Raw genomic sequence first — 27,631 nt, 5'->3', positions numbered from 1 at the left:
TGATGGTGTTGTAATTGTAACAGGTGAACATGCAGACCTCAGACAGTCTAAAAACACATCACAGCAACATAGAATACCACAAAAATATTACAACACAATCTCATGAAATACTGTCTGTCCTGCTACGACCTCAGCAGTCTGTTAGAGTCATTGGCTGTGTTTGTGCATCTACCGTTTTCTGAAGTTGCTCCACGTTGACCTGCATGTTGACATGAAAACACAACAAGCAGCAGAGAAAACTCCAGTCACTTCCCATTCATTTAAACAACTTTTATTTATTAAGTTTTTACAAATAAAGTAACAAATTTCATTGTATTGTAGCGCAAAGCGCAAAGTTTTGTTTTTAATATGAAGCTTGAACACTCTATACTTAGTGCAAAACATACCGTTAAAGGCTGCCGATGACTCCCTACATGTATTTTTTGTTTTTCTTTCATTCATTCATCCATTGTTTTGTTTTTTTTATTCATATTTAAATCCAACCACTTTTGTACAATGTCAACCACGATACAGAAAAAGGAAACCACTGAATTAAATTAGGTGCTGTTAGAAACATTAAAACGGCACATAAAACAAGTGAGAGTTAAAAATAAAAGGTGAGAGCATCAGACGGACCGGAAGCAAAAAAAAAAAGGTTTCAGTAACAGTCTGAGAAACTGTTGCCGCACTACAGACATCATTTCACAGGAGCAAGCGACGTAAATCAGCGAGAGATGCAGTGAATCTGAATGTTTGTTGGTGCACTGAAAGGCTTTTAAAAAAAATTCTCTCCATGTGGGCACTTCAACAGTAAGAAGCATAAAGGGTCAGCGAGTCCTGAACAGGCAAAACACTGGAGAACAGAAACTACAGATAGAATGAAAGTGAGTTAAATGCTACAACCGTGTGTGTGTGTGTGTGTCACCAGAAACTGAATCCTACTTTAACTTCACCTCGTTGTACTGGGAAACCCTTTCACAGCCATTCCTCCACTAAAGCTCTTCACAATAACAGAACCCAAACCTCACTGTAACCTCAGAGCTCCATAGCATACCGTCACTTTGTTAATATTGCATTGCAAGCGATTGCACAGTAGGTATTCTTTTCTCTGTACTTATGTAGTATAGACACAGCAAAATATCATCAAGCTTCAAATGTGGAGATCTTTTGAGGCTTGGTGCAAAGTGAAAATCCCAAAAGCAGGTAAATACGCTGTTTTCTTTCCGATGTTTCCACTTCACCGATGAACTTAAAGGTCACATGGCACTGAGTCGGCGGCATCATCATCATTAAAGACAGAACGCTAAAGCAAAGTGGCTCAATGATTATTCACAGCTTCAACCAAACTTGCCTAGTAGTTAAAATGTTGCATTATCGTCTGTGAGAAATGAAGAAATATCACAAAGAAACTGGCAAAAGCAAATTATTTTTATACAAACTTTACAAAGTAACATTTTTTTTTAGATAAATTCAGAAACATCCATTCAACGCAAAAAAATACGCTTTTTGAGTGAAGTTTGTACCAGATGGGTTTCATTTGCGCCGACAAATGAAAAGAAGAAAAAGGGCGTCAAAGGCCTTGGATCCATTATCACAATCAGCTCCATCGTTTTAACCGCCGGCTGAATCATCGTAGCCACCGGCGACGCTGCGATGCCCTCACATTCAAATGTTTGTTAAAGCTTCGATTTTTGGTCTACAAAGTCGTTTCTATGAATCAATTCTGTTCAACCTCCAAGTGTGCAGCTACGAGTCCATCTTTTCCAGTGGGATGATAATATAATGGGCTGCTAGAAAGGTTTGCCTCAACGTTTTTATGCTGCTCTTGACACTTTGAACAATTTTCCACCAGTTTTTAATTTTTTCACTACGAATGGTGGGTTATTAAATAAAAACACAATTTTAAGCCAGTTTTGCTCATTCTACTAGACAGGTGTCCATATTTGCTTTCTTACTGGTTTGTCACACACAGTATTTATGTGCACCATTAAAGATTTGGTAACTTTAAATCTGAATCTGTTGTCAAAGCGCTCCCCAGCAGTCACGATAGAGCAGCTTAGCTGGATTTATGAGCGTTACATTTTTTAAACACTGACTGCTGGTTATTTAGTCATCCTTCTGTTTACTGAATGACAATACTGTTGTGCGCAAAACCAGGCAAAGAAACTCCAGAGGCCACAGCACTGAGGCTATTTCACAACCCAGCACTGTGATTCTCCTTAAACCCACTTCAGCTGACACCAGATTTCTGCGAGCTATGGGAGAGGTCTTAGGGAATAAGAAGTTCTGATATTGATATCTATTCTTCCTAAACATACATCGAGTATGTTGGAGATGTACTGAAAAAGGAAAATGATGGAGTCATTATTTATTAACTCTCAGCAATGACTTTCAAAAACTAGTTAGCAACTTACCAAGAGGACAGGGCTCGACTCGGCACCGCCAACTGCTCTGCTACATGTGCTGCAGACCGTGCTGAGAATTGAAAACAATGGAGCTGCTCTACTGGACAAACTATGACAACAATTCAGAATTATCCCAAGGAGCGTTTTCTGTATTATGTTCTGTAAAAGAAAGTGTATTGGACAATATTGATGCTAATTTATCAGCGACAGGCCGATATTGCATCAATAAACTGGATGGGCTCGACTTTTGATTTTAGCTAATCTCACAGGAAAATCTTATAAAATCTGTATTCCACTAAAAAATAATGTTATCCCACTGCACCATCCTGTCCTGACTGTATGCTGCACCCAGGTCGGCGCCTCTTAAGTACAGAGTGGTCCAAGCTTCAGATACAATCGTCAATAACTCCCTCCTTAAAACTGAGAAAATACAGCAATAGAAACAACACTGATGTCAAACGGTAGCCTTTTCCAATCTTCAGAGGTCAATCCTTTCGGCTCGAAGGGTCAATTCATCTTCCTATCAGCCCAGTTGGGTTATTTTTCACGGTCAATTTGGGAGTGAGTTCAAGTTTTTTTTTTTTTTTTTGCATTTTGCGGAAAACACACTCAAGAGAATTAACCACAAACCAGCCTCAGCACACACATGCCGTTATTACAATCTAACTCCAAAGTGACACCTCGATATGCCGCACACGTCCTGTTAAATGTGCTTACTTTTAAACCCAAGTCCTCGACCCCCCGAACAGAGAAGCAACAGGAAGGATGCAAGGCACTAGTAAATACCTCCAGCGTTCAGCGGAGGCTCTAAGGGCGGCGGAGGGGTCAGGAGAAGCGAAGACAGGCGGAAAATAAAAAGACAAAAGAGTTTTTTTGTTTTTCAAGTACATTAAAATGGACACCATTGGTTTATACATTCACATTCATCTAACAAAACCGGGGGGAGAAAGGGAAGAGGAGGGCTATTTAAAGTGTCTGATATATAAGTACTGTATTAAGAAAAAAATAGCTAGCTTTACTTTATTATCTAAATATCAACTATCCTGCCGTTCACTCCGGTTTTTGTCTTTACACTCAGGCTTGGAGGTCGGTTTCGACTTTCAATTCAATCGGTTCCGAAGGTGAACTGAAACTGTGGTTGATTAGTTGTAGGTAAGGCATCGGTTCTGAAGTGTGTCCTCGCTAAATGGATGGAAGGACGCTTATTGAAAAAGAGGGGTGTTGGATTTTTCACATATTGATGCAAAAAAAAAAAAAAAAAAAAAGACTGAATTGAAAGCGAAAGGACCCCAAACTGTTCTCTGTACGCTTTTTGTGTTTTTAATTTTTTTTTTTTTGTTTTTAAATTCGTGACATTTCACCCTAAAACTAATGTCGTCCAACAACATTTGCTAAGAACAAACAACAAGAATCACAGTGTCTCCACATCGTGCGCCGATGTGCACGTAGAACAGGTCCATTTGACAGAACACGTTTTTGTTTTTGTTTCTTTTTAAATAGAATAATAATCATTAACAACAATAATTATGATAATAATGTACATTGCAATCATTTCAACCCAAACGTTGAAATCCAACCTAGTCATGACACTAAGAAAAACTGAGGCATAGTCTATGAGTCTAAGACGGTTAAACAGCTGCTACGCCTCCGACGCCGTGTGAGTGTATTTACATGATCCGTGTGTGTCTGCAGGTATGTGCATTGTGCGAGTGTGTGTGTGTATGTGTGTGTGTGTCAGATTGCTAGCTGGGGGCAGCAGCAAGCAAAAAAAACAAAAAAACAACAAAACCAAAATGAGCAACAAAATGGAATCATCATAGCTGACATTCTAAAAAATAAACAGACACAAACTGTACAAGGACTCTGATATTATTCTGATAACAAGGCCACTTTTGCACGCTGAGTTCTCTCGTGTTCGGGCGTTTTTTTTTTTTTGTTGTTCTTTTTTTTTCCTTCTCTCCTCTAAAAGGTTTCTGCTGTTATTGCTTCAAATGGCAACAGAGAGGTGAAGAGAGGGACGGAGGAAGAGGTGGAGTCGTGATTCGCGAGGAGGCGTCGGGAGCATCAGTCACGTTCCTGAAGCGAGCGGCGCAACAGGAAACAGATGAGGCGTTTGACTGTTATTTAATACAAACACTCCTCTTCGACCGCTTCCCTTCCTCCGTCTCTCTCTGTCTGTTTGAATAGTTTGTCAGATCGAGGGGAAAAACAAGACACAGAAGGTAACAGAGGAGAAGCTGTCAAGTCACAACCCCACAGAGCGCTGGGCTACACCTGTTCTCAGTATGCAACTGTTGGATTTGTTCTTTGTGCTTTTAATGGAAACCATCCTACGATGAGCTAAATAATAAACCCTCGTCTTTTCTGCCTTTACCTGATAACAAAGCTTTTATGTGCGTCTTTCCTTGTATCCACTGCCTGTGTTTGATTACACCGAAGCAAGGCCACGCTCGTCCACCAGCTTCCTCCTTAAATTTAGTGGAAACGCCGCATTGTTGCATGTTTCTGTCGTCTTTGAGAGCCTTTTCAAGTCGATCTAAGACTACAGCATGTTGTTGTGATAAGCAAAGAAAGCTGCTGTGCTGCAAAGACTGGATGCACACAGATAGCAGAGGCAACAACCAGCTCTTCCCACTAAAATCTGTACCAATAAGAAGTTATTAAGAGGAGCTGCGTGGACAGAAGGGCAAAGGTTTGTAAAAGCTGGCCACCACACTCCTCCTCCTCCTCCTCCTCCTCAGCCCTGATGTAATGTCTTCCCACCACCATCGAGCTAATAACTGCTGCCCCGTCATGCACGCGCTCAGCTAGAGCATGAAATGGAACAAGTGTGACCCAGCCGTAAGTGCCCATAAACAACATCTCACACGCAAACAGTCGCTGACAACAATCCTGCAACCCTGTCAGAACCTCTTTGGCCGTTTAACATTGCACTGATGAGTCTTTTCCTTTATCCTTGATCATTTGGCGAGCTGTCACGAGCCCACAGCGGAGAGGGAGGTCGTGTGTCTGTGACAGCTTCCCACACAGTGATGGAAGCAGAGCTGAGATTGCATTTCCTGATTTCTTCTCGCCTCTTGAACAGCCACCAACATTTCAAACTCTCCTTCAGTTCTTCTGCTCTCTCCAGTCGATCCACTCTCCGCTCAGCACCAGTCCAGTCGGGCCGCGTTTCACGCCAACCCTCACTCCAAACCCTACGTGGTCCTCAAGTTGGGTCCTCCTGGGTTGCTGACGGACTTCTGCAGAGTGTTGGTCAGATGGAAAGCCTGCAGCGGCCCCTGCCCGGGAATCTGGCCCTGTGGAGTGGGGTAGGGGCCCAGGGGCTGGGAGGTGCTGACCAGCAGAGGCTGCGTCGGTGCCTGGTGTGGCGTCGACAGGCTGTGAGCCGGACCGGACCATTGTGCGCTATAGGCAGAGGTGGGGGTGTAGTGGATGAACTGGGGGGGTTGGGATGGAGTGGAGGAGGCAGGAGGGTGGCATAAGGAGCCCTTGCGGGCGGCCAGAGAGGTAGCGGTGGTGGGGTTTGTGGGGAGGTGGGCTGAACCACCTATGCTGCTGGGACAGAGCTGACTGGGAGCTGAGTACTTCCTGCCCAGACTGGCTGACTGGATCACCTGCAGGAGGGAAGAGAGAATATGTTTCATTCATGTGAACACAAGCATAGATTCTAATGTGATATTTGTTTCCTCCTAATGTCTGAGGAGATAAAAACAAGATTTTAAAAATGCGATCTACATTCTGAAACCATTCATCACTGAGGAAAGCAAACTAATACCTTAATGTGTTTATCCAAATTCGTCTGATACACACAAGATGACATTTCTGAACAAACGTTCTTGGCAAAGCTGGACTAGCTGGACCTAACCAGAGAAGCAGACACTAACCCCAGAGTCCCAGACATGCAAAGTCCCGGGTTTGCCTCATGTCAGCAGGTTCCAGTTTTTAAATAATTGGCAAGTTTGTTCAGGATCTTATACTTCCAACGAACAACATCAAATGAACAGCTTAACCTGTAGGCCTGTCTACAGGAGGGGATCTTCTTCAAAAGCTAATTTTAAGATCTTTATTCTTTAAATGTGTGTTGTTCTCACATGGCACACGATCTCAAATAAAGCTGCGTTTAATCAAACTACTAAAAAACTATTTTTGACACAGAACAATGGAGCCATTTGATATTATTACAGAAGCAACAGGTGGTCCAGAAATGATGTGACGTGTTTCTGTGCTAACCTCGTAGCTGTGTCCCTGCGTCGGGGCCTGCTGCAGCTGTTTGGCACTCCTTTTACCCTAAAAAAGAACACAATCATTCATTACAACACATTTTTGAAATGCTAATAAAGACCAAACTGTAGCTCTGGGTTACGTCTGACAGTTAGCACTCTGATGACTTTGACTTTAAAGGTAGAAATGTAAACATTTTTTGATAAAAATTCAAGTACTATACAGCTGAACTGCAGGCTGTGTTGACACAAAACAGACAGGAGCCAAATATGGAAACAAATTAAATGTAAGAAATAAAATATGAATGTAATTTGAAGAATCATATTTTTTTCACAGCATTGGTAACACCTGCTGACAAACGCCCTTTTGTTATGACTTATGGCATTATAACTGTTTCATAGTGCACAGAAAACATTTCTGAGTTCTCCACACTTGTAGCCACGGTTGCGTTGTCTCTGTAGAGGTGCTGGACTTCATACTGCAGTGAAAAATGAGCCCACAGTGAGTAAAAATGTGACAGGAGTGAAAAAATGCCCAGACTCTGCTTGGGTTTCAGAAAGTTAAACAAAAGTGAGAGATGTTTACCAGTTAACAGACTAACTTGATGACTCAACTTAGGATCAAAAACCTCAGTGGCAGATCTCTACTGCTGTACTGCCAGACATTAAAAAAAAAAAAAATCAGCTGTGGTCAACATCAGCTAATGTTCTGCTTGTTGTAGAACAAAAAATGCAGAAAAACTGATTTTGGAGTTTGGGAAAATCTAAACACTCGATGTGCCAAATGGACACAGAACCTAATAGATGTTTTGAAAGCAACCAAATGCCAGAAGGCCCTCAGCTGAGGTCTGTTTATCCCACCATCCACTTTTGCTTTCAACACATTAGGTTTGAGATTCTTTCCTCTAGCTGTCTTCATAAACGAATTACAGGGAGCCGGTGAGTCATTGTTGAAAGAGCCTGTTCTGTGTCATAACAGCTTTGGTGAGATGAATCATAAAACAGCAGCGAAACCTGTGAGAGGTTCATGGCGTCTCGGGCCCAGTTGTCCACCAGCTTGTGAAGGTCGTCGGTGAAGGTTCCTTTCCTCTGGTGGGGGGCCGACATGCTGGTCGGCAGGCACTGAGAGCCCCCTTGGCTCTGACCCAAACCGCCTGAACCGCTCACTGCGTTGGTGCTGTTAGTCCCTGTGAGGCAGCAGAGACAGAAGAAGGAGGGAGGAAGAAGAGCAAGAGATGTGAGATATTGTTCCAACGCTGACATGGAGGTGATGTTATCTGAATGAATGTGAATGCAGACCCTTGAAAAGGGTCAGAGTTTTAGGGCAGGTCAGCATGTTATGGTCACAGAATTGCACAGTTTAGTTCTGATGATGGAAATAATGAGGTAAAATTATGACACAAGAGCATCGTTGCAAAGTAAATGCTGAACCTGCTGGTGTTGCTCATATGATAATATGGATATCAGTGGGTAATCTGTAAAGCAGCATTCTCCTTCAAAACACTCCCACATGACAGAAGCCAGCTCAGTGAGTCCTGCAGTAATTCACTTCTTGACCTCTAGGTGGCACTAAAGCTCTGCATCAGCAGCTAGTATGCTTTTTTCACAGCATCACACTTATCCATGGCAGAAAAAAAAATAAAATCACACACTGCAAACTGGCCAGGCTTCCTGCGTGAATATAGAGGGATGTATAGGGACTGTTAAAGGCTAAACACATGTTATATATCATATGATACCTTCACTTTGTTCCATGAATGCAGTTTTTCATCTTAGTGCCTTAGAATATTACCTCAGCTGTTTGCTTTGGGACACTAAAAACTCTCTGCTGGTTCAGATTTTGTCTAAAAACATAATACTTAAATGATCTAGAATTACAGGCTTTGCTGCAATAAACTAGCCCCTTAGAATATATGAGACTTAAAAATATAGATTTATCAAACAATTTAGCCCAGAGACAGAGGAAGTACATGGATTAATAGTTAATCATTTATATTTGTATTTAATTTGTTGTAACTTGTTTTCTTACATTTTTTTTAACTACTCTTGATGCACAGTACCTCAAATCCACATAATAAATACATGAAGCTCCCTCTGGAGAGACAATGAACCCACAACCATACCGGCAAAATGAGCTCATGTAGGAATATTTACATGATTTGTTTACATCAGACAGTATATGAGAAGAGACATAATATGCAGGGACTATCCAGAAAAAAAAAAAGGAAGTCAGACAGTTGGTCTGACAAAAAAACTGTCATGTCATGCTAAACAAAATGGAGGAAAATAAGAATGAGGAGACGCTGAGTCATGACTGACTGCAGCAGCATGGAATTCTGGTCAATGTAGTCTAGACCACAAGCCGTGATGAGGGAGGAGAGGAAAAAGGGGGAGGGAGGTGGAGGGCAAAGTGGCAAACAGCTGTTCAGGTGAGTTAGTGAGTGTTTGGCGTGTGTTTGTGTGGGAGAGCTTGCAGGTGCATGCTGGTCATTTCAGTCATTTCAGCCCTCAAACAGCTTCACCCAAAAAAATTGAAACTACAAAGTTCATCTTCAGCAGCTGAAATAACTGAACTGATCTAAAATCTGCCAGGACTTCTACAGGGTGTCAGGGAGGGAAGGAAGCGTTGGAGAGCGGGTGCAAGGATGGAGGAGGAGGATGGAGGGAGGAAAGACCAAAAAGAGAGATAGTTACTACAGAGCTGGTTGCAGGGGCAGACTTTTTTCACCATCTTCCCTGTGCGGCCGGAAGACAACAATTGGAGGATTGGGAGAGAGTCAGAGTTAGACCCCGCCCACAACACCCGACAACCACAACACAATGCATCTGAGTAGGATTATTTCAACTTGGAGGAGTCGATAAGCAAGACTTTAGGGGTTGAGCTGCCCAATAACATCTTAAAACAGTGCAAAGTGACCCCCGAATGAAAACCAAACTGCGCTATGAGGGCTAACGCCAAGTCGAGCTTTCCATCTTTAGCCAAATAAACAGAAAAGATGTTTTTTTTTGACAAAGCCAAGTTACATTAGCAACCTTTTGAGACAGTGCAGACGCTGAATTGAAGCCCGCTCGGCTGACAGTTAGCGGAGGAGAAACAGACCAACTACAAGCTCTAAACGCCGCTTTGCTTTCAGCAACAATGTGACGCCACCGAACCCGTCTTGCCTGTGCACTGTGGCTTTAAGATGCTTTTGGGGGTAGCCAACACGTGGTTCTGAGTCCTCTCTACAGCTCACAGGTGCCAGAACTGGGTCCGACATGACAAATAATTAAAAGCGACCTCTAAACTGCTGCCCACATCTCAGATTTGATTCAAACCGAATGAATGGCTTTTTCATTTGATTTTCCTCCTAAGCTACCTGTTAAAGAACAAGGAGAAGGTTAAGACCACTAAGACCCAGGTCTGTCTCTCTCCCCTCCTGGTGGTGCAGTGGCAGGGTGGGGGGGAGACAGGTGGGGGAGAGAGGAGGTGAGGACAAAGAGTGAGGAAGGGGGAAAATAGGAGGGGAGAGAAGGGGTTTGAGCTGCAGAGGGTTCATAAACATCTCTTCATCAAGCACAAAACATTTCAACACTTCCTCAAGTATGGGTAAATTATAAACAAACAGAACCGTAATTGCCTAATCAATTAATAAAGTTTAATTAAAAAAAACAATACATTTCCTATTAAAAACCAAACTGTATGACAGAAAGCTCAAGTCATCGGGTCGCAACTTGTCCTTCCTTGTTAGTCTGCTTTATTTCACACAGACAAAGGTTAAAACCAGAAGCAGTCGGGATTTTAAATGCAGACGGACAAAACTGTATCATCTGTGTCTAACGTATGAGATGATATGTAGCGTATGGAGCAAATCTCTGATGACAGAGTCTGCCAACATGATCGTTAACAGTGACGAGGGATTAGTTAAATGGCTCTAATGTAAATGTACAGCTGCTGTGACGATTTTCCCCACCATTCCTCAGCTTTCCTAAAGACTTAACTTGCTCATGCTGTCATTTTCATTTGTGCTGCACTAATGGATTGGAAATAAATTTGTAATCCTTTTGATTTTCATAAAATAGGACAATGATCATTTCCTGTGTTTTGTTTATGTTGCCGGCTTTGTTTTAAATACAGCGGGGCGTGATGGAATTTTTGGACGCAGTAACTGGAAAGAGCAGCGACAGTGAGGTGTTAGATGAAGAGCTGCAGGGGACGAGCTGCACAACTCCGAGTCCTCGGCAAGATAATCAAGCTCGCTGCGCCCCGCTGGCATGTGAAAAGCTGCACTTGGCACAAGTAGCAGCGTAAAATCAGATTGCGGTTGCTCATGGCATTACGGAGAAGAAAAAAAAAGGATTTTTACAACAAAAGCATGAGTTTGTTTGGTTGCACTGTGATCTGAGAAAGCAGCTGCTTTGTAAAGTATTAAACTGCACTTGCTGTTACTACTACTAACCGTGTGTGTTGTCGAATAAACTAGAACTGAAACAAGGATTAGAAGTAAGACAAGATAAGAGGCCCTGTCACTGTTGCTGCTTGTTGATACACTGGATTTTTATGTCAAAACCACAGCTGCTGCGTTGTGATAAGGCACATGTAGAGTTGTAACAATACCCAGATGATGACTTTGATAACTGACACTGAAACAACAGCACAGCAGAAACCTAAAATATCAGGATAAGTAATAGAATAATACATAATATAACCTTTTTCCCTTTAATTTAAAAAGAAAAACAGAAAAATCTGAAAATAGGAGTTAAAATGAGCTCCGCAGCGTGTTTTCATATCCAACCAGAAGTGGAGGAGCACTTCATGAAAGTTTGCGTCTCTCCACCTTCACACATCACACTGCAGCTGACAAAAACTCTTCCAAGACAAGTGCAGCCAAGTGCAGCAGCACTTTTATCACCCAATGTCACTTATTCTGAGGGAATTCAGTTGATCATTGGTATTGCTGATCTGCACACTTGTAAGCATCTGATTTTAGCAGCTTCTGCTAGAAATATTGCCCTCATTGGTAAGTTAGCTAAAAAGACGAAGCCAAATTAAACAGCTATTGTCGCCTTTAATTGCCTCATGAAACTGCAGTGGTACAAATGGTTTGTTTTCCCCACATGAATCACACTTCTTTGACTTGTGTTTAAGGGCATGTTGTAATTAAGTTATCTGTTACATTAACTGATCTGCTGCTCTGTCAGTCCTGTGAACAATTCAGCACGTCTGCTGGTGATGTGCTGTGTTGGATGTGTTGGTTTTAAATTAAAACATATTTTACAGACAGGCTATATGGTATTTGTTAGCTGGAAGGGAAATAATGCATATAGAGGCAACTCACAGGAAATGCAGCCTCTATTAAATTACCAGTACTAATTAGATGAGGAACAGTATAATTATAGTATTATTATTATTATATAATAACACAAGGGTATGGCAATATTTTTCTAAGTACATGTCCTTATCACAAAAAGCTAAGCGGTTATGACATAAATGGCTCTAACAGAGCTTTCTATTCAGAGCCTTTTACAGTGTACCTTCAGACAGCAAAGAATTTTCTGTGTCCTTCCTATGATTAAACGGTGATTAGATTATTGTCTGCAGCCAGAAATACACAAGGTCAGCAGTGAATGTGATGTTTAGAGATGACTTGGAAGACTATGTTGAAAGAAAGAAAGAAAGAAAGAAAGAAAGAAAGAAAGAAAGAAAGAAAGAAAGAAAGAAAGCAGCAAAGATTAAAGTGAGGATGCATGAACTATCACTATCATTGTTTTAACATTTTGTGTCCTGCAGCTCTTATCTCTGATTTTCCACTTCTTCTGTAGCTACAAACTTCTCTCTTCTGTTCTTGTGTAGCTTTCTAAACATACACAATAAGGATGTACGTAAATAAATAAGCAGACCGCATATTTAAGGCCTTGATTAAGGATAAAAATGTGGTTTGGCTCGTCATTTTAAGCAAAGTACTGAAATACTTGTGTGTATAAATAGGAGCGAGCACGCTCAGCTGATAAGAAATATAAGTATATACATATAAATATAATAGAAATAAATGCTTTTCTGCTAATTCGTAAAAGGTTAACTTTCTTTTTTGTGTCTCGATTCATCAGATTTCTGCAGGACACTGGTGATATCTCAAGCAGAGGGTCTTCCTCCATCAAAGAAGAAAAACCCACAGGAAGACAGGATGACCGTGACTTGACGGATATAGGAGTAAAACAAATAGAACCCAAAGTAAGTAAGGGTAAAGGAGAAGAGCAAAGAAATAAAGCGTTACACACAAAGAGCCAAGCAGGGCGTACTCAGAAAGCGCGTCCTCCTGCCGCCAGGCTTGAAGGCCAAACGCTCCGAACCCCAGCTGAACTTTACACAGCCTGAAGAGAGGGAGGAGAAGATGAGGGAACAGGGAAGGAGAGTGAAGAGGAGAGAGGTGAGGAGCATGAAAGGAAAGAAGATGAGACAAAGAGGAACGAAGGGACAAGACGTGACAGGAGGAAGACAGAAGAGGAGCAGATGAGAGGGGAGAAAAGAGACACAATTGAAGAATCCACAGAAAAGAGTGAGTTAGCCATCACAGTGTTCAATAGAGAGAGAAGGACCAAGAAAGATGTGAGGAGAGTGACAAGAAGTGCATGCATGTGTCTTCATGTGGATCATACAGTGACCTGTTCTGTGCTTAAGTCATGGGGATGTGATGCTGCAGCCTCTCGGTGCCTACCTGGGGTGGGAGCGCACAGGCTGGGCACGGAGAGCGCCGCCTCGCTGGTGTACGCCGAACACAGGTTGTCGCTGGAGGGAGAGGGTTTGAGAGGCTGGAGCAGGGTGCTGCTGGCTGAGTCGGCTAGTCCTCCCGGGGCCAGCAGAGCCAGCTGGCCGGGGTACATAGTCGGGACGCTCTGGGCGGATAAAGTGCTGCCTGGAGATAGCACACAAGGCATGGGCAGGAGAGGACAGGGCGGGAACAAACGCAGAAAGCACACACACATACACACAAACACAAACACACGCGTAAGGATGATGGACAGATAAAGAGACCCGTCGATGCCCCCCAGACATTTACAACAGACACCCCGAGACACACAGAGAAAGAAACAGATGGGGGAAAGCTGTCAGAAATTTTCCAGCTCCGAGCCTGATTCAGCGTTCACCCACAAGCAGATAAACAAACACACACACATACATATATGTGCACACAGATGCATAAACACAGAGAGGGTGTGACGTTAGACTAAATGTTGTGGATCAGTCAGGCTGTAGTGGACTGAGGGATCATGATTAAGGTGAGCATTGTTGTTGAGAGTTTCTGTTTATGCAGGATTAAAGAGTCAGTTCAACCAAATTACAGAAAAAAACTTTTGTCTCTCTCTGTTGGTTTCTTTTAAAGTTTTGGTTTAGTTTGTGTAGGTATTAGGGAGGTGACTGGAATTAAATTTGTGATCATTTTTTGTTAAATTGCATCTTTGCAGTAGCAGGTTGTCGTCCAATTGTTCACAATAAGGTACTGGTTAAATTGATTTGATGGTACAATATGAAAACTGAACGAATCATCAGGTCTGCTCCTGAGTAACCAGGATACTGTTGTCAGTTTTAGTGCCATGAATCCCGCCCAAAAATGAACTCCAGTCACCTCTGATGTATTTTATCAGAAGGAATCTTAAAGTAGCCGCATGACTTGATACTACTAAGCCAACCGAGAAAGCATGTTTTTTTTTTTGGTAAAATTTTGATGAACTGAGCCTTTAATATAAATGTTTAAAGGCGATCCTACCTGGCTGTAACGGACTCTTGCTGCCGTGCGTGGAGCTGGTTCTGGACGATTTGGATGACTTGCTTTTGGCCGGTCGTCTCCTCCTACCAGTCAAGGCTATAACTGGAGGGATCACTGCAGCTGGAGGAACCTGAAGCAACACCCGACGAAGAAGAAGAAGAGGTGTTTCACACTGTATGCTGCTTGTATTGTAATATAATGTATAATGTAACTCAGATGAGTTACCTTTCCCAGCCTGGTGAACAGACTGTCTATTTCCTCCTTCTGGCGGGAATGGAGGGCCTGAATTTCACGCATGTGCCTGGTGGTGGAGAGGGGAGATAAAATATTTAAGGAATAAAGTAGTGACAGGCAAAAGAAATAAATAAATAACAAGAAGTGAGCGAGAGAGGAGGAGGAGGAGGAGGAGGAGGAGGAGGGCCTAGTTTCCTAGGAAGCACTGAACATCTTATTTCAAGAAAAGATGAAAGAGAAATAAAAGTAATGAAGCAAAGTGGGTGGTTAACCTCATTCTTGAGGGGAAAATGAGGAGAGGTAAAAAAAAGAGTAGCAGTAAGAGACTAAAGAAGGCAGCAAAATCTAGCTCTTGAAAGCAGCTATTGAAGAAGAGGAAGATGGACGGAGGAACGAAGAAGCTGCCGAGAGGAAAACTGAATCGTCTTTTCTGTGACTTTTTTAAGAAGAGGGGATAATTTACTTTTCTCTGAGGCGGTTGACTTCCCGTTTGAAGTCTTCATCCTCAAACTCCGAGTCGTTGTCGCTGCTCATGTAGCAGTTATTGAAGGAGTTGTTGTTCAGGCTGGGCAGGGAGGCTTTGTGGGTGGAGTCTGGTGTCAAAACGTGGCCGGGATCGCTGGGTCCGTTGGCAGCAGGTGGGGGTGGACTCTGCCTGGGCTCGAGGCTCTGCTCCTGGGCTCGACTGACCGAGAACCGACCGACGCGGGCCTCGGCGTTGGTGGTGACCTGAAACGAACGAGCGAATACTGGATGAAATAATCAATAAATGCAAGGTGGGATGAAAGAAGACGGCAAGAAGAGGGAAGGAAAAATAGAGGAAAAAGGCAAAGAAGAGAGATGAAACGAAGAAGTTAGAAACAAGAAGTACCTGGAAGCGTCCGATGGTAGTGGTGGGCTTCGGGGAGGGACAAGGGGAGGTGAAAGGCGAGGGCTGGTGGGATCCTCCAGGAGTCCTTTGAGGGGGTCCATCCACAACGTCTCCTCTTTGTCCTCCTCCCCCTCTCAGAGGAGACGAGGAGTCTTTGTGCAATGTGTTCTCCGGGCTGGAGAGACTGGAGGATGACGAGGAGGAAGACGAGGTGGAGGAGGTGGTGGAGGAAGATTCAGTGCAGGCCGGGCGCTGGACAGCAGGTTCCTCAGTAGCCAGAGAGACCTGAGCAGGCAAAAAAAAGACACAGCTCTCCTTTACTGTACATCCAGGTCTAGTCCACAAATGTCATATATACCTTGTAGTTTTAGAAGCAAAAATAAGATGTGAAAATTACACTTTTATAGGCTGGGATCTAGTGTTCATTTATGGAGATTTTACCTGGAATCTTCCCAATTTAATACCATGTGCAGGAGGAGGAGCTTTAGAGGACATAGCTTCTTCCTCCAGTGAGAAGGGAACTGGAGGGCGGATGATATATACATTTTAGACAAAAGACACTGATTCATACAGTAGTCAAAGAGATTTAGTAAGTCTAATGCACATACTTGTTTGTCCTGCTGAAGGCACGCTGCCATGACAGGCCTGTGGTTAACATAAAGAGAACAGAATATTGGTTGAAATTGAGCAGTCTTGTTGAATGAATACACTCTATTAATCTGACACTGAACTATCAACATGTGTTTACCTGTGTGTGTAAACTCACAGGAACAGTCTCTGGACTCAGGGCTCTCCTCAGCTGAGCATCCAGGTCCTCCAGAGGCTGCTGGGACTGAACATATTGACAGATGTATTGTTATACACACGCAAACAAAAATGAACAAGAACACACACAAGCTTGGACCAAAATAGATTCGCAGCATAAGCACAGATCAGCCACAAAGCGCACATGTACTCCTAGAGGAAAGATCCCTAAGCCCCCCCAGTTTTAGCCTCTCCGCTGGTTATCAGTCAGTTTTAGGACGGATTTTAAGGGTTCTTGCAAAGCGCTCCATGATTTAGCTCCGTGTTAGATTGATGAAAAGCTGCTCTGCTGTGAGCCGGAGAGCAACCTCAGATCTTCACTGACTTAAAGATCTGTAGAGCTTTTGCTGCTGGGTACTTCAGCTTTGCAACTCCATCCCAGAAGAAGCGAGGCTGGCAGAATAAGGAAGATCTCTTGAATCTTTACTTAAACCTGCAGTGCAGAACTTTAGTCTCTAAGTTCTGACAGCAAGCTATTACACAAACACTGTCGATGTATTCTGGTGACATCGCTTTTTAAATTTTTTTTATTTTAGTCTGTAATCATTCCTCAGAACAACAAGATTCTTTTTATTCTGGAGCATCAGAGGATTTTCTTGAATACTTCTAAGCTGTTTTATTTTATCATACCCCTACTTGTTGTATCCTACTCTGCCTCCATCACTGAGGTCGCTCCTTTATTAAGCCTTAGAAACTCAATCATTAGTGATTAAAGCATCACTACCGCTGCACCAGTGCCAAAATGTTGCAACAGAAACCCGATTCCACAGTCCAGAATACTCTCTTACATGTAAAAGTCTCACAATTTGGCTTTGAAAATGTTTTAAAAGCCTTTCATTCAAGTCAGAGCTTCTGCAACACTTGTCGTGTTTGTGTGATTATTTTCTTTTTTTTTCATTATTATTATTTGTCTAATTCACTGCACTTTTATCTGCTGCGTTGCTATTGAATAATTAATGCAAGGTGGTGCAGCTGGTAGCACTGTTGCCTCGCAGCAAGAAGGTCGCTGGTTCGTGTTCCGGTGGGATCTTTCTGCGTCTACATGTTCTCTCTGTGCAGCGTGGGTTCTCTCCGGGTTCTCCGGCTTCCTCCCACACAGTCCAAAAACATGTTGAGGTTAATTGGTGATTCTAAATTGTCCGTAGGTGTGAATGTGAGTGTGCTTGGTTGTCTGTCTCTAAGTGTGGCCCTGTGATAGACTGGTGACCTGTCCAGGGTGTCCCCTGCCTTCACCCTAAGTCAGCTGGGATAGGCTCCAGCCCCCCATGACCCTAGTGAGGATTAAGCGGTGTATAGATAATGGATGGATGGATTAGGTTTCAAATAGTTTTTCCTCTGTGAAGGAATTGGCAGCACTGTTTTGGTGCTATACAAATAAGTTTTTAATTAATATTTTACATATTGTTGGCGTCTTCAATATTGATGAGTAAAAGACTCATGCAAACATTAAATCCAAATCTCTTGGTCCAATTACTAACAAGATGCATAATTTAAGACATGATCAAAAGTGAGCAAAAAGCCCACAAATTAGAACATTTCAAAGTCGAAAGTTCTGATTTCTTTTTGTCATACCCCACAATGTAAACGTGTTTGCCTGTTATTTCAGCCGAAGCTGAAAAAAAAAGCCTTTACCCTCAAGATTTCACCAGATCAGACCCCTCTCCTGCGTCAACACACACACAAACACGGGAAAGGTGATGTAGAGGGCGCGCAAAGCCTTTTACTCTCTTGAGCAATTTAACAGCAATTAAAAAATAAATCATTAAAATCGAATCCCTTGTGAACTTTGACTACGGCAGGATTATCTTAATCAAACGGGACAAGTCTCGCCCCGGAGAGTTACGCAAGAGACGAGAGGTGAGTGTTGTGCAGCTCGGCAGGTCAGATTTTCCATAAAAGAGCTACAACTCGTGTCTCGCTGTTCGGTCGTGCTCTTCTGGTTAAAATGAAAGTCTATTTTTAGAGCGCAGCGTTCACAGCCAGCCACAACAAAACAGTCTGGAAATTAACATCAATTCACCATCTCTGCTGAGAGGCGTTTGTCTGTCCGACTGCTGCGTCGCTCTTTTCCTGTCCACTCGCTTTGCCTTTTTCTCTTTAACATGCTCAGCAACTTTCTATCTGCATCCCACTGATTCTCTGTCATGATCACTGTTTCATGCAGTGCTTTTGACCTCCTATTTAAATATCAGTAATATTTTATGTAAGAATTAAATCGAAGTAATTTCTTTTTTAATGCTTTCTTTTCATGTTTTCTTTTTCCCCCTCTTATCAGCTCAGTTGTCAGCTATCTGTCTCTGTATGGAGAAAATCCTCTTGGGTTCATGATGGAGAACAAATCTAATGTCTCATCTGCCTTTTTTTATTTGGATGTTTTTGTGTCTCCCTTCACTGGTTTGTCACATAAGGTTAGGCATTACTGCCTCTTAGTAGTAAATTATTCAAGCTTCAGAGGGAGGGAATTAAGCAGAAGCACCATTTATACACAGCTCATATGCAAATTAGGTCAGATACAGACACAACAAAAAGCTAATAAACATAACGAGTGCTCTGTTAACACAGAACTGCATTGCGGGCTTACAAAATGAGCAAAAAAAAACAAAAACAAAACACCTGTATTAGACAAGGTCCAGGGAAGGATGGCAGGAGTTCTGAAGGAGGAGAACTGGCCTAATCCCAGAGAAGATGTGTTGAAAAGACAGAGTGGGAGAAAGACAACAGAGAAGGTTTGTAGAGGAGATTACAAGAAATTTTTATGGAGAATGTTAAAAAAGGAATTTCCATGCCAGATGACTTATAAGGAAAGTGGACAGAAACATGATGTAGCTGCTAAACTAGATTACATGTGACTTCTTAATAATTAAAAGTGTAGCAGCGTAAATTAGCTCGGCAGTGTCACCTACAAACATGCACATGCTCTCTGGCTCTAGAAAAACACAGAAATGATGCTATTAACTAGATGTAAGAAAGGAAAACTCTAACAATATTATGTGCTGTATAACTCACCGGTACCCTGGATAAGGGGGTTTTGGATGGAGTGGTCTGGCCTAAGGATGAGGCAGGGATGACTGTAGACATTAACATCACAAAGTCAGACAGCATCGTTATAAAAGTATAAATTAAGACCAGGATACTTGCAGAAACAGAAAAACAGCATATTGTTCTACCTACCGGTCTGTGCAGGGGTGGATATAGGCGTCCCAGGGCCCTGCATTGGTACAGCCGACACCAGAGACCCCAGCGCCAGGCTGGAGGGGGGCTGAGGAGAATTAGCTGCCTGGCTGGAGCCAGCTGCCGTGACAGATGTGACGGTGGTCGAGCAGGGGCCTATTGGGGACGAGGTACCTGGCACAGAGGCTCCAGAGGCAGGGTCACCAGCCAGGATGTCTCCCTGGGTGGATGGCACCCCTCCACCGAGGTCCATGAAGAGTGAACGCAGCTTCTTGTCCAGAGCTTGGATGTCATCTGGCTTACCCTGGGACTCAGAGGACGCCTCACACCTGACAAGGAAAGACAAGACACATTACTTAATAATTACTGTGAAAGTCATTTTCAGATTTTAAGTATTTTTCAAAAAATATTCAGCATTAAACAGGCAACAATTAAAGTCAACCATCTAAATCCCAATATCTGCCCACTGATTTAAAAGGCATGTTGTTTTTTGTTCCAAATCTCCAAAATATCACTATTTATCAGTTCAAGAAACTGTAAAAACAGGACGAATCATCTAATTTTCAACTTTCTGATGGCAACTGAAATGATCATGTTTGACTTTTGGCTTTGTCAGGTTTTGTCAAATCTAACCAACCTGTTTAATATCAATAAAATGGCAAAAATAAATCATTTACATGAACATGATTCTGTAAAATCCCTTGGTTCAACCGAGAAGCCAATACCAACTCAGCTGTGACCAATGGGGATGTGACAAAAATCCAGGGAGTTTTTTTGTGTTTTTTTTTTTGCTGAACTAGGATGAACTACAGGCTGTGTTTACACAGAGCAGACAGGATGTCTAATGTTGTACATGCTGAGTGCAGGTTTTTTACAACAAGTTATTAAAGACATTTGTTTTTTCTTTTTAATAATCTATGTAAATATAACTTTGTTACACTGCACAAAATAAATTTTTGAGTTCTCTCCACTTCTAGCCATGGTTGCGCTGCTTCTGTAGATGTGCAGGACTTTATATTACAGTGAGGAAAAATATGAAAGGAGCAAAAAACCTCCAGCAACTGCTTGGGCTTCAGAGGGTTAACTCCTGTGAAAGTATTTCTCGAAAACATTCAGGAATAAACAGGCAACAACGAAAATTAAAATCTGGTTTAAAACCCCTCTTAGGTAGTATTTAAGTATGCTTCTACATGTAGTTTAACCCTCAAAAAACAAAATAATCTGCTTTACCAGAACTTGTGTTGTGTCTGTTTGATTGACAGCAGCTTAGCAGCAAACAAACACCACAACCGTCATCCTGAATCCTGATTGAAGGTCATATTAGTCCTAAAACCCTAATTGGAAGCTGGTAACTGCCACCTGAATGCTGGGATTTCTTAAAAAGACTTGCTATATTCTATAAAACATACACACTGACCACCTCTCACCTCGCATCACATTCCCCGCAGTGTGTGTGCGTCTGCCCGGGCAGGGCTGCCGTCTGTGGCTGCGAGTGGACCAAAGTTGGCTGGACTGAGGGAACATTTGTGGTCACTGGCAGGAGTCCCACAGCAGGGGAGGAGGAGGCGGTGGGAGCGGGATGGGAGGAGGCAGAAGGTGCAAGCTGGGGACCTGGGATGGCGGTGGTGGGGATGACGGAGGAGGAGAGGGAAGGAGTGGAGGAGGATGTGGGACAGACTGATGGATGATCGGAGGAGAGTTCGCTGGCGATAAGAGTGGAGGAGGGAGGGGAGGACACAAAGGGAACAGCCTGGGCGGGAGGAGGAGAGGTGAGCATCGACGGGGGAATGCTGGAGACGCTGGCTGTCGGTAAAGTGGAAGGTACTGGAGTCGCAGTGACAGCGGGAAGAGTCGGGGGCTGAGACTGGGTGAACGCCTGGGGCTGACTTTGTGCTTGACCCTGGACCTGCACCTGCGTCTGAGGTTGGGACTGTGACAGCACCTGTGACTGGAGGATGGACTGATTCACCACAGTGGGAGGAGGAGAAGAAGAACAAGGAGGACTGAGACAGACGGAGGGCACGGAGGAGAGGGTGGAGGACGAGGAAAGAGGAGGAAGAGTGGCATCCAAGACCTGCTCCTGTGCCTGGTTTAAATTAGAAGGGACAAGCCCAGCGGTGGCATCCGCAGCAGGAGGAGCTGTGCTGCTCTGTGAAGGGACAGAAGCCGCTGCAGGCTGCAGAGGGGGATGGCTGGAGTGGATGGAGGCTGGGGCGGTGCTGGGTCCCGCATCAAACTGATTTTGGTTCTGTCTGAGTTCAGAGAAGGCTTGCTGTAAGCTGATTGCTCCTGCAGACTGGGATAACGCCAAACCTTGGCCTGGAGTCTGAGATGGAGCTGGAGGAACTGGAAGAGAACAGAACACTATTTTAAACCACAGTGTGAGTGAGCACTTGGTAAAACGATTTGCACATCGAGAGGCATTTGTTTTGTTTGTTTTAAATCGCCCAAAATACACCATTCATCATTGCAAGGAACAGTAAAAACAGCAAGAATCGACAGGTTTTTATATTCCATACTGTCCTTGAACTAATCATGTAACTTTCAGTTTTGTCAGGAAAACACTCAAATGTAAGCTTAAAATCTGTATGTTAAAGCCAAAACACTTAATTCTACATGTCTTTTAAAATAATTGCCAAACAAATGCCATTCACAGTAACCAGATTCTGTAAAAAAAAAAAATATATATATATATATATATATAAATAATGACTGTATGGCACACACAAAAAATGTGGAACTTCTTGGTTGAACTGCAGGCAGTGTTTACACAGAGCATCGACAAGTATGGAAAGAAATTAAAAATGTCAGGAGTGAAAATTGGGGGGAAAAAAGTTGTAATTTAAAAAAAAAGTAAAATGAATAATCAAAGAAATGTAACTTGTGATGATTTATGGCATTATAGCTTTGTCATATTGCACAAAAGACATTTTTGAGTTCCCTCCACTTCAGGGTTGTGCGGTTTCCATTGAGGAGCAGGATTTTATATTGCAGTGAAAAACAATCCCATAATGAGTAAAACTGTGACAGGAGCAAAAAATCTGCTTGAGGTTCAAAGGGTTTATTTGCAAAGTCAGTGTTTTTTACATTGAAACTAATTCAAAAGTTCATTCAAGCACAGTACTTCAGCACATGCACCATCGCTACTGTTCACAATTACAAGTTTATGTCTGCACAGACGTATCTCGACTTCAATCCTTACCTGCTTCAACAATAGGTGCGGGAGCAGGAGAAGGAGAGGTGGGAAACATTTGCTCCTTCAGCCTGGCTTCAGGTACGGGGCTGACGATGAATCTCCGACCTGCTGAATGGACCACTTGTGCTGTTGCACTAGATGGGATGTCTGAAGAAAGGAAAAAGGAAGGGAGACACACAACTTTATTTGTTAATACTTAGATGCAAACTATTATGTTCTGCTGCAGCTTTTCTGCTGACCATGCAAGAAAGAGGCTCTGTATACAGAAAACAGAAGCTTATAAAGTGGACTACATTTATTAACTGTTATGCAGAAATTCAGTTTTGCATTTACATTTGCTAGAAATCCAGCATTGCCATCATAATGTTCCATAAACTTGGCATCTGCTGTTGTATTAAGACGTTTTATTTTGTCTATTTTACCTGGCATGGGGGCAGATATGGCAGGAATCTGCTGTGCAGCGTCACCTGCCATCTGCAGAGCAACAAAACAACAAGCTATAAACAGTGAAATATGAACCGTGGACGATAAAGGTGTAGAAAAATTATTTCAGGAAAGGTAATTCCAGTTTATATGCAGTATGTTTACACACACTACATACAAGCTACATAAACTTTATTAAAAACAGTTGGTATTTTAGAACTTTTGCTGTAACAACAGTAACAATGCACGAACACCCTAAAAGGAACAAAGAGAGAATGAAATAAAGACTGACTGTTGTATTTACCTGGCTGTTTGTGTCTCTTTCCAGACCCTTCTCATCAGCGTTCTCTATGACCTCTCTGACCTGCTCGATAAATGACTCCCTCTCACTCTCCAGGATAAACTCACTCTGGACCTGGACACGCACAATTGAAAAAGCCAGATTTAGACACGTGTTTATTTGGGCATAACACAGTTTGTACCAGAAACAAAGACGTTGCACGGTTTACAGTGTTACTCATATGTCACTATGTGGCAGTAGCACATTTGGCCTTGTGTGGGAGCCTGACGAGGACTCTGTTTGCAAAAGTGCAAGGACTAGAGTGCAGCAATTACGTGCACTTCAGTGGGTTTGAATGACAAAGTGCAGATAGCATGTGCGCTGGCATGTAGAACACAGTCCAGCCTTAATACAGAGGCATTAGGCAGGATTAATGGTCTGTCTGAACTGCTTGTCGGATGGTCGGACACTTTTTCGATGTCGCAGAGGGGGTGTCTCCGAAACCAACAAGCCGCCTGTCACATTTGCTTCACGCTGTGATTGGCCAGCTGTGTGGAGCTGAAAGAGGAGCTGAGCATTGTAGATCTCATTCTAGCAGGGTATCAGGGCAGAATGTGGCATTTAGAAATCTGGCTTGCATTCATAGGCTGAAGATTTAATTAAGTTAAATTCTTCTGCTATTTCCTATTTGTATAATACTTGTTTGTCCATTTTGTTCAGCCAAAACAACTTTAAGACTAAATAAAGGTCAGTCTGGCAATTTTGTGCTGCTAAGGCATTTAACATTTTTCATTCGCAGCATAATAACATAATATGGATAGAAATTATGCAGCTAAAAAGCACTGCAGGCTACTACAAGGTCACTCAATGACTTCTCCTTTCAGAATGATTAAAAATACACCTATACATGTTTTTACCAAAGACCATTGTACTGTACAGTCTTTCTGACTTCAGTTAGCAGACTATGATAGTTGACCAGTATGTGTGCATCAACAAATATAATCAGCAAACTTGTCAAACTCATTCGCATCTTGTTGCTAAAATTAAAAAATGTCAGTAAAACAAAGCTATTATTTTGTAATTTATCTTGTCTTGAGCTTTGAGAAGAGGTCTTTGTGAGAGTGAATTTTCAAAAATCTAGTAAAAGCTACGACATGGAGAAGAAGAAAAGATGTTCAAGCGAGGATCGTAACATTGATGCTAACTTTTCTAAGTGGGCCTCCTAACCTGCTGAGCCAAGAGACTGAAGGCGTTGTAATGTGTCAGGATACTTTACAGGCAACAGCGTGCTGCGACTTATTCCCAAAGACTTTTTTCCCCATTTTGCGGATAATCCATTATCTTAGTGAGCATTGTTGAAATTTGGTGCTCACATGTGCCACCTACTGGTTGTTGGTGTGCACTGCAGTTACACCCGGATGCATTATTTAAATGATTTCAATACTCCACAGCAACTGTGGCGTTTACAACAACAATCGCATCATTTCAAACCAGAAAAATCTATATCATGTGGTAAAATGTTGAGAGTGTATTGAAAAGTAGTTAACGCTCTAACCCAACTGTATTTTTTCAGTTGCTACTTAAATACTTGTGGCATTTCTCATGTGGACAAGTCATGTTTCCCTGAGGAGATTGTCTAAAAATGTGCACCCTTTATATAAGACGCTGCATGTCTATGACAGGTGGTCTTTCAGTGTGACCATCTGGAATGACTATAAACACTTTAGACTTCTGACATGCTCGGGCAGATCGAGTTCTGAAAGACCACAAACGTCCTGAAGGTTTTAATACGGTTGAAAAGAGGCGGAGTGGACGTGAAAAGCAGTGTGAAAGTGTGTGTACCATGATCTGAGCGATCTCCTCAGGGTTGTCTCCATCTAAGTCAAACCTAAAGGTCACCATCTTCCTGTTGTGGGTCTCCAGCTGACACTCTGCCACCCGGTCTCCTCGGTTGGAGATCTACATGCAAATACATGCAACAAAAACACAAAGAAATCAAACATACAATGATAAAATACGAGACAGAATGGAAGTACTTTTTCTGCGACTCAGAAATCTGTGATGATTCCTAAACACAGACAGCAGCTACAGAACAAAAGAGAGGACCTATTGTCTAAGCACTGCATTACAAGATTTAGACAATGTGCTATTACGTTGAGAACATTGAGCTTCGCTTTGGAAATCTTCTCATGGCGCGACCGACTTCGCACAGAACGTCTCTGATGACGCTTGGTGGAGCGTCCTTCATGACGGCCTCCTCCTCCTTCATTGCCGTCACTCAGACCTGAGGTCTCAGAGTGGCCACTGAGGAGAGAAAATGTAGAAAGATTAAGAAAAATAGCAGTAAAAGGGAACTAAGCAAAAGAAAGCAACACAAAAATTCAATACAATCAGGGAAATTGGGTTTTATTTTTGGATTGTGGCATCACTTCAATGATTGTGTGTTTGAGTTGGCTGGTGCATGCGAGTATTACCTCTCTATAGATGAGAGAACTTGCGGTGGCTGTAGTTGGGACTGTGACAGCTCTGAAGATTGTGAGGCAGACTGGAACACACACACAGGCATGTGAAAATACACAAAACACAAGACCAGCATGGAGGCTATTACCACAAACACCAGGGACATTATATAAAAAAAGGAAAATACAGCAGGAAAGCATGAAATATAAGCAAAGAGGAGCAAAAGTAGAAGCAAAAACTGGCTTGATAGCAAGCAATGTCTTCACGATTTCACAGTAACAACTCAACTGAATCCAAATAAAGAGAATAATTGTGGGCTAAAACTTTAAAATTTAAAACAACTGTGAGAACATAAGGAGCGAAAGAAACAGTTGTTACTGGAAGCATATCTCCAAAAATGCATGAAAGCCTGTCTTATAATTACAGTCTACCAGTGATGACTTAGAAATAAGAAACAAATGGTCTGAATTAGAGCAGTTCAACTGAGGCCATCTCTTATAAAAACAAATCTGCAAACAGTTATTGATCGATTCTATTAGACATTATTTATCGTCAGACCAATTAAAGCCCAGTCTAGCAGTTTTCGCAGATGTTTTAGATTTCTCACTGGCTCAACCAACAACCCAGGAAACTTTCCCAATAATTATTGCTTGATTGTGTATTGCTACACTCAAACCAGCAATACAAGCTATTCAACAAGAACCACCAAAACCACATCTCACTCATCTCGGAGAAATAATGGTAAAAATGACAACTAGCATAGAGCTGCTGCCAAAGTAGAATTCACCACATCAAAAAAAAAAAACAAGGCGATGTCTACCAAAGCTAGATTGTATACTTAAAATTTCAAACACAGAACAATAGAAACAAGGAAAGAACAGACTAAAACCTATTAAATATGCAGTTAGGCTGTAACTAAGATAGGTGGTAACTCACAGTTGCTGTTTTTCTGTAATGAAACATGTTTCTTTAACAGCAACTGTTAGGGATGTCCTGATCGAGTTTATTTTCTTGGTATTTAGTATGTACCCATTGCTATTTTCTAGATAACACATACTACTAGCATTGTAGATTAGTTGAAGTACCTGGTTTTACCTTACTGTTTTTTTTAATGTAGCTTTAGGAGGCAGGCACTTAAGTGTTGATAAGTAGAGAGCATTATGGGAGTTTAGCTATTAAAGGGGCACCTCCAGCCAGCCCACGTATGTTAAATCAAGTTGGAATCAGTTACTTATTAGCTCAGTATTACTGCCAGCATGACGTTTCACTGTTCTATACCAGCCTTATCCTATTTCAGCATTGTATCATACCTATGCTCTATTGCTTTTCTACTTCTAGGGCAGTGCATATCTTACGTTATGTCATTTTGTGTTTTTCTGACTAATATGTGGCCCAAAATGTTCTTACAGGATTAATAAAGTCTTATCTTATCTCAAGGTGTTGGTTCTACATCCTTGTATGTGAAGTAATTTCCGTGGCCTGTTTCATGCGCCTGTGGTTTTACCAACAATATCAGCTCATGACCAATAAAACGTGTGTTGAATTTACATAGCAAAAAAGCAATCATTGATCAATACTGCTGCACATATTCAGTAAATGATTTAAATTTACGATACGTGTATGTACGCAATATGTTAAACAGCAGGCGAAAATATCAAGTTTAGGTTCTTATTGATACAGATTAGTTAAACCTTGCTTTGATCGACCCCAATCCCAGTCTAAAGATTGGGCTCAGGACATTCCCAGTAGTTTAAATAGCCTAAATATCCTAAATTATCCCATAATAGCACTCCTGATATGTACAGTACAGTCTTCTTTTACAGGTAATGAAGCAGTATTC

General features: G+C 42.2%; 1 protein-coding gene across 9 annotated transcripts in view; it reads right to left on the bottom strand.

The window, feature by feature from the left end:
• Positions 1–255: 255 nt before the first annotated feature.
• The window catches only part of wnk1b (WNK lysine deficient protein kinase 1b), a 109,138-nt gene continuing 81,762 nt past the window's right edge, over positions 256–27,631 (bottom strand). For 2 of the 9 annotated variants that reach the window (XM_008299785.1, XM_008299792.1), the window contains 23 exons: positions 25,806–25,876; positions 25,485–25,635; positions 25,174–25,290; positions 23,356–23,466; positions 23,051–23,102; positions 22,635–22,775; positions 20,860–21,778; positions 19,433–19,761; positions 19,268–19,329; positions 18,875–18,931; positions 16,206–16,289; positions 16,066–16,102; positions 15,899–15,978; positions 15,458–15,742; positions 15,050–15,315; positions 14,578–14,653; positions 14,353–14,482; positions 13,303–13,500; positions 12,887–12,958; positions 9,302–9,343; positions 7,622–7,794; positions 6,618–6,674; positions 256–6,001 (listed from right to left, as the gene is read on the bottom strand). In XM_008299785.1, coding sequence (XP_008298007.1) covers positions 5,582–6,001; positions 6,618–6,674; positions 7,622–7,794; positions 9,302–9,343; positions 12,887–12,958; positions 13,303–13,500; positions 14,353–14,482; positions 14,578–14,653; positions 15,050–15,315; positions 15,458–15,742; positions 15,899–15,978; positions 16,066–16,102; positions 16,206–16,289; positions 18,875–18,931; positions 19,268–19,329; positions 19,433–19,761; positions 20,860–21,778; positions 22,635–22,775; positions 23,051–23,102; positions 23,356–23,466; positions 25,174–25,290; positions 25,485–25,635; positions 25,806–25,876 — 3,930 coding nt within the window. In that variant the 3' untranslated portion in view covers positions 256–5,581. Of the gene's footprint in view, positions 6,002–6,617; positions 6,675–7,621; positions 7,795–9,301; positions 9,344–12,886; positions 12,959–13,302; positions 13,501–13,567; positions 13,717–14,352; positions 14,483–14,577; positions 14,654–15,049; positions 15,316–15,457; positions 15,743–15,898; positions 15,979–16,065; positions 16,103–16,205; positions 16,290–18,874; positions 18,932–19,267; positions 19,330–19,432; positions 19,762–20,859; positions 21,779–22,634; positions 22,776–23,050; positions 23,103–23,355; positions 23,467–25,173; positions 25,291–25,484; positions 25,636–25,805; positions 25,877–27,631 lie in introns of those variants that run through there. The other 7 variants (XM_008299786.1, XM_008299788.1, XM_008299787.1 and 4 more) reach the window with 7 other exon arrangements.

The sequence above is a fragment of the Stegastes partitus genome, unplaced genomic scaffold (assembly GCF_000690725.1).
Source record: "Stegastes partitus isolate 25-593 unplaced genomic scaffold, Stegastes_partitus-1.0.2 Scaffold1462, whole genome shotgun sequence".
Classification (NCBI taxonomy): Eukaryota; Metazoa; Chordata; class Actinopteri; family Pomacentridae; genus Stegastes; species Stegastes partitus.
Note: the sequence above shows the minus strand (reverse complement) of the source record. Positions and strands in the feature narration are given on the sequence as shown.